Source organism: Juglans microcarpa x Juglans regia, chromosome 8D (assembly GCF_004785595.1).
Source record: "Juglans microcarpa x Juglans regia isolate MS1-56 chromosome 8D, Jm3101_v1.0, whole genome shotgun sequence".
NCBI classification, from domain to species: Eukaryota; Viridiplantae; Streptophyta; class Magnoliopsida; order Fagales; family Juglandaceae; genus Juglans; species Juglans microcarpa x Juglans regia.
In genome coordinates, this window is record NC_054608.1 from 13699408 (window position 1) to 13706751 (window position 7344).

General features: G+C 32.0%; 1 protein-coding gene across 4 annotated transcripts; it reads right to left on the reverse strand.

Annotated features, from left to right (window-relative positions):
- Positions 1-2000: 2000 nt before the first annotated feature.
- Positions 2001-6161, reverse strand: LOC121243433. Of its 4 annotated transcripts, none has more exons than XR_005936137.1 (5): positions 5512-6161; positions 4249-4586; positions 3893-3995; positions 2789-2930; positions 2371-2503 (listed from the first exon to the last, which is right to left on the reverse strand). XR_005936137.1 is itself a non-coding variant. In XM_041141550.1 (4 exons), exons 1-4 carry the CDS (start codon positions 6055-6057, stop codon positions 2363-2365), a joined length of 1128 nt encoding a protein of 375 aa, XP_040997484.1. In that variant the 5' UTR covers positions 6058-6160; the 3' UTR covers positions 2001-2362. The 4 variants fall into 4 exon arrangements, 2 of the variants coding, with proteins under 2 accessions (XP_040997484.1, XP_040997485.1); XR_005936138.1 differs by having other exon boundaries at positions 2373-2503; positions 2792-2930; XM_041141550.1 differs by lacking the exon at positions 2789-2930 and having other exon boundaries at positions 2001-2503; positions 5512-6160.
- Between the last annotated feature and the right edge of the window lie 1183 nt (positions 6162-7344).

Genomic DNA, 7344 nt, shown 5'->3' on the forward strand with positions numbered 1-7344 from the left:
AATTGTTACAAGGAGAAACCTAGCAGTACGGAGATACCATGCTACTCTGTCCAGCCAACATGTCTGAAAAACCTAAACCATGTGGAATAAGTAGATAATCTCCCCTTTGTTTTTGTTTTTTTCTTTTTTAATTACTTAGAAAGTTTACTTTATTGCTAAACAAGTTCTATGCCCTTTATTACTTGTTTTCAAAGCTATCTGGCCAGGCAGCATAAAGCTTTGTATTTTAGAAATATGAATAGGTAGCTGGCTAGAAAAAGCAAGTTCTAATTTGTTGATCATCATATATATATATATATTGTATATGCAATTTTAGGGTGTATAAATCTCGCATATTCATTTGAAAAAAGTAGATAAATATAAGATCCACATGAATTTTTTTTTTATGGTGAACCCCACTTTTTTTCAAAAAGAATGTACGGGACTTACACACCCTAAAATTGTATTTAACATTACTTTTATATATATATATATATATATATTATATAAACTAATAAGAAATTTATTTAAAAAAAAAAGGGAGAATACTGCATCAACTTAAGATTATAACAAAAACTTTTTGAAGCGTGCCTTATAATATGAAGAAAATTGAGTGCTAAATATATATATATATAATTTTTTTTTTTTTTTTTTTGTAGCTTGAGTGCTAAATATTTGAACCTGCACAGTCCACAAGACTCTCATTGCTGAAATTTGAAAGAAAAATTCAAATTTCCATTTTATTAAGAGAGTATTACTGATTTAACTATTTCTAGAAACCCGAGTCTTCCTTTTAACTTTGGCGAGTTAAATTTGACGAAAAGATAAAATCTTTATTCATAATAACTAGCGGTACAAGCATTGGATGCCATGGCTTAACCTTGAGAGTTTTTGAAAAATCCTAAAAACACTAGCATTGCTATATAGTTAAGAGGTTGGTAAAATTACAGACTTGTCTTGATCATTGGATACATTGAAAATGAAAGAACCGTTGAGTTCTTGGCATGGTACGAATGTATTATGGTCATATTCACGAATCAACAATTCTTTTAAAAATAGTAATTTCGTATGATCTATGAATATATCATTTTATTTTCCAAATTATTAGTCTCACAATGACATAAATATGCTAGACATAATCTAAACTCGCTCAATGATATAAACACTCTTGAAATTCACCGATACAATATCTAATCACATTCTATCCTTTCTGACTACGTAGCTACAATATTGCAATCACATTAATATATTAGAAAATATTGAAAATATTAAAAGATATGATAATATTACAAATTTAATGGAAGTTATGCTTAAAAGTAACGTTTAAATAATATAGAGAGATGTATTATAAAAGTCAATAATTAAATAGATAAAGGTAATTTTTGGTTAAGCATGTTAGATAGGAATTTAGAGAAGTCTTTAGGAATACTCCAAGTGCAGTCAGAAAATAGATAATAGCATTGGCATTGACTTGTTTATATTTTTAACCAAAGATTAGCTAAAAAGTTCATGTTAGCTATTTTAGCTAACTTATTTCGAATACATCCGGTAATATTAGTTATAAGTTTCGCTAGCCAGCTAGTCTTTGGCCTGATCGACATAACCCACAAGCTCTAAAATGGAGATCTGGAGTTCTAATTCTCCATTTCCCAAATAATATATATATATATATATAAGTTTGGCTAAACTATTAAACTAATTTTTTTTAGTTCATTGTTAATTCTTTATTTTACTTATCCAACGCTCATTTTTGTTACATCACAATCATTATTATCTCTTTTTCTTAATCGAAAAAGTTTTTTTTTTATCAAACCATTTTTTTATTATCTAATGAATAGTCATTTTTATCTAACATTGTTCCAAAATAAAGTGACATCAATGATTAATGATTAATCAACATACAACATAAGCCATGTGGCCTGATTGACATAAAATCTCAACCTCCAAAATGGAAGTATTGGATTCAAAACCCCCCTCCCTAAATGTATCCAAAAGAAAAAAAAAAAAAAACATACAACATGAACTCAAAATCATTACAGCATAATTAACATTTGTTTCAAAATATTTAGCATTGTTCCGAAACAATAACAGAAAAGATATTAACATTCTTCCAAAATAAATTAGTCCATACAAGAACAGATTTTTCCCCCAATATTGGATTTCTACTTGGCGTTCATGAAAATATGCTGCTTGCATGGGAGTTAGTTTGTTCATATCCATGTCCATAATATCAGAGTCCATTCTCTCTTTCTTAGGGCGGATTTACTCTCCTTGTTGCTCAGTACTCGCAATTCTAACCGCCTCCCGACAACAGTTTCCTATACTCCTTCAGTTTACTTAACTAAAACCTCTGTAAGAGCACTCAGTGAAGTTTCGCAACTAGTCAACCCTTGCCTCGCAGTCTCTCTTCAGTCGCCAATATATCTAAGCAACTGTCTTCTCGAAAACTTATTGACTCTAAAGTGTCAATGGAAGTAGAGAATTTTTTTGCTTGTCTTCTTGACTCCATAGAATCCATATTCACCTGCCATTTTGGTTAATTTCTAAGTAAATTCTACTGATGTTGAAAAATAAAATTCCATTTTTGAAACTCATGGGTACATTAATGTCTTCACCTCTTCAATTTGTAAAGACAAAAAGGACAACATTTTTAGATGACTAGAATCCTCAACGCACTTAATATTTATGAGCATGGAAAACCAAGACCATTGAAAACATATTAATCTTGGATAACACTAGGAGTTAACAACATCAATACAATCATATTCACGAGCATGGAAAAAAGATGAGTGGTCTTGCAGTACCATACCACCTAATGAGCCATATAGGTATTATCCCCAGATAACATAAGCTGAAGCTCGTCTTATTTAAAATGGCAAATTGGCCTGGCAGCAAATGACCATGCTACCCAGTTTGCTCATGACTATGCTGCACTGCCATTCCTTCACCACCTAATCACTATGCAAACCAAACCAACCATACAAAAAAAAGATATGAAAGTGGATTGATATTCGTGAGACTCGCAAGCTCTTGATGTTCTATACTAAATTCCAACTTAGCAGCCACAACATGTGTTCTGAAAACCACTTTAAAACTTCAAGAAACCACAACATTTGTTCTATACTACATTTCCTCTTTGTATTTTCTTCATGTATGGCAAAATCAAAGCTTAAGAATATAGCCCTCAAATCTTGATTAGAACCTAATCAGAACCATAGCAAAACCAAACCAAAACCAAACCTGTCAATACAAAACTGAAGAATTTTCGGGATCTACAAATCTTGCTTAAGATTAGGGGTGCTACCCTCCAGTTTCAAATCGAACATGGATTTGTGAGGAAGTTAAGCAGAACTAGTGCAACAGTCCAACTGGTTGGTAATAAACTACCTCAAAAAAATATAAAAGCCTTCAACATGAGTTACGGTCACAGCATAATTTTTTTCTTTCTGATAAGTGGTCACTTAGCATAAATTCAGTAGCTGGTGCCTTTTTTTAAAGCCAAAAGAAGTATTTAACACATTTTAACCAAATTCTAATTTTTATCTAGGCATCAGAAATGACTTTATTAGTTCATTTGAGGAACATTAGTGTGACAAGTTCGATGAGTGCATAACATCTGTTAATTTCACATTTGAAACAAATCCTAATGTTTATCTAAACATCAGAAATGACTTTATTAGTTCATTTGATGAACAATAGTGTGACAAGGTTGATGGGTGCATAACATCTGTTAATTCAAGGAAAATTATTTTTTAATTCAAAACAAAGGGGAAATACATTGTAGAGGTCAATTTAATTTTCCCAATACAGCACTTAAAAAAATTCACAATAGAGTAATATCTCCAGTAACAAATTATCATGGAATTAGCTACAAAAATTTTGTCAATATACAAAAGGAATTGGATTAGAATACCTCTTCAAAGCTATCTGCTTCATTTGCTGATGCAGCCTCGACAACCACAGCAAGTGTCGGGGACCCTATAAAAATATCATTATCTTCCTCCAACTCAGCTTCTCTGGAAATATGTTAGAAAACTCATAACATACTTCTAGCAGAGAAAAAAATTCATTAGGTAATTATCGACATATGCATTCCACTTTTTCTTTTTTTAAATTAGTGAGACAGCACACACAAGTATACGTCTAAATCTAAATCTCCCCAAGGTTGGTTATTTCTCATTAAAGTAAGAACAGCAATTTAGACTAAAACATATGGTAACGGAAATCGTATCCAATTAGGTGAGAAATAAAACAAATGTAAATTATTACCTTCCTTTAGGAGCATTAGAGTCATCTTCTACACATGATGGCATTGATATAATGTTTTCAAAAATCTCTTGGCGACATCCCCCATCCACTGCTACCACCTGCATACCACTTTCTGGTACTGAATGATTGAGTTGTTGATCTTTAAGTTCCATAAGAGAGTGAATTAGGGGTCCTACAACTTCTAAAGTCGGGAGAGCCTTTTCAGGTAGTAAAAACACCCTATCACCATCCTCCTTGAGTTTTAATGAAAGGAAAAGCACCCTTATATGTTTTATCAGAGATCTTTCAGATATGCCCCTTATGTTAACCGCTCGACCATCATCAACCATTTGCAGAAGCTGTATATAAAAAACACGGCTAAGTGGAAACTAAAAAGTCATACGAATGTCACAAAGAAGGAAAGATTTTCAACATACGATTCCTTTTGTCAGAAACAGAGTTGCTAGACACAGACTCTCTAACAAGCACCAGGTACTTCATTGCAGATTTTAGCTTAAATGTGTATAAACATGATAATTACAGGTCATAATTAAAGAGAAAAGACATGGAGACAGCAAGTGTAGAACTTGTGTGTGTGTGTAATCGTGTTAAAAACCGGTGCTAATGAAAGAAAAAGACATGAAGACTAAAAAACAGATAATAACACAATTACTTCGAGTATAAGAGCCGAAGAGCTGGTTTCAATTTAGATATAAGATGAAATAATTTTAAATGAAACTTGAAATACGAAAATTAGAAAAAAAATATTATTTTTTAATATTATTATTATTTTGAGATTTAAAAAAATTGAATTATAATTTAAAAAAATTAAATTATTTATTATATTTTATATAAAAATTTAAAAAAATTATAATGATGAGATTAGATTAGATGAAATACTTTCTTAATTACGAAGTAAAATAAAAATTACTTCGTAATTTAGAAAGTATTTTTTAATATTTATTTTTTTACTTTCTAATTAAAGAAATATTTTTAAAGATGTTCTAAATTTATTTTATTTTTTAAAAGTATTAAAAAAATCTATATAAAAAAAAACTTTAAAAAAAACACATTAAAACACATGCTAGAGCTCGGGAGCCCCAGCGGCAACTCTAGCATTGTCCGGACCTAATAATACATCGACTTCTAAGTTCTAAATGCTTAATAACGACAAGGGAACCTCACCACACGAGAAGGTTCACTGCAAAACACCTAAACATCTACTACTAATTCAGCTTCATATTCAGCCACCAGAAAGATTCAATCAAAGAGGGAAAGAAAGACCTGAAACAAATCATTGCCAACACTAGGGAATTCAGTGAACATGTCTCGCAGCACCGATTCAGGATCGTTCTCAGCCCTTTCCAAAACATCCCCATCAGGGGACGACCCGATTCCCGACCTCTCATACTCGTAAACCCTACTCTTCTTTCCGTCTCTTCTCAATTTCCTTCTCCTTCTCTCTCTCTGCTTTACTCTTTTCTCTTTCATCCTCTCATTTTCTCTCCTTGACTCTTTATCATCGCTACTGTGCCGGTGCCGACGCCGTTTCTTTGAAGAGTCACCATCGAAGCTCGATGCAGAACACGATGATGTGGTCTCTGTGTCCTCTACATGCTTCTCTGTCTTCCTCTCCATCTTCGAATTCTTCGATTTATCCCCCATTTTGGAACGCTTTGTATGATCTGCAGAATCGAAACTACTGGATAGAGTCGGTGATTCCGAATCGGTTGATTCTCCATTTAAAAATTCTTCTTCTACAGCTAAAGCACAAATTATTTCCAAGAAATCGTCGGAAGAAGACTCAAATAATTCAAAAAAAAGATCCATAGGAAAGGGAAAAATATGAAATGGTGATTTGAGTTGAGAAGGATGAGGGTTTGTAAGAAAATGTTGGTATTTATATTGAGTTTGGAAGTGGAGGGAAAGGATGATGGGATTCTTGTTCCCAAATGTGTCTCAAAAATAGAAGCGGCCGCGCGGACCCGCGAAAAAAAAAATCTAATATATTCAAAAAGAATAATGATATGTTATACTTCCTTTTACTATTATTTTTAACATCTAGCTATTTTTTTCATTTGAAAATGAAATAAAAATTTTAGAACATAACTTTCTTGCATAATGTAAAATAAAAATAAATTCAATCAACGAGCGTAATAATGTAATTTAATTAAAAATAAATTTAATTTTATAATTGAACTTATTTTTTTCTAAATTATGCAAAAGAGTCATATTTTAAAATTTCTAATCCAAATTGAAATAGCAAAAGGAAAAAAAAAAACTAGATAATAAATTAATAATAAATGAGTGATAAGGGTATCGTTATACGTTTAAAAATTCTATTTTTTTTCTCTCCTCTTACTTCTTGCTTAGGGGTGGGTGGCTAGATTCCACCACTTGCAACCCCGCCCACCCAGTTTGCAGACGGAAGGCGAGCTAGCGAGCAAATATCTAGACATCGAGGGACAGGGGCCTAGGCTCGCCCAGGGTTTATCTCGTCCACCTGACCTAGATATATATATATATTAAAAAATCAAATTTTTTAATAAAACGATGTTGTTTTATATCCAAGTCTATCTATTAGCTTGTGGGTGGGATCCTTTGATCATTATAACTACTCTTGACAAAGTATATTTTTGTTTCAAATATTTTCTCCACCAATCAACAATGTATTTTGAGGGCAACATGCTTCTAGCAAGCATGGTCAACACACATAGTACACGTCTACTTAATATGCTTCAAAATTCAAACAATCTATAATTCCAAGTAATAGCAAAGTCATCATCATCAATATATGAAATCGAGAATTTAACTCTAATGAATTCATCACAAACATTGACCTCGTCAGATACTCCATATAATCTTTTACTGCACCTTCATATCCAACCAAATATGGAAGGCAATATTATAGAAATCCCCTAAACTCATCTTAAACTTCTTTGAACTCTTCTCAATTTCATTATGAGTTATACACGGAATTTGCGTATGAAAGGAACTAAAATTGACTGCAACTCGTTCCCAACTTTTCTTCTAAGTACATTATCATGCTGCTCAACAAACTGCTTCAAAGAAGTTTTCGAGTTCACATAATCATTGAAAAATGCATTTATACTCTTG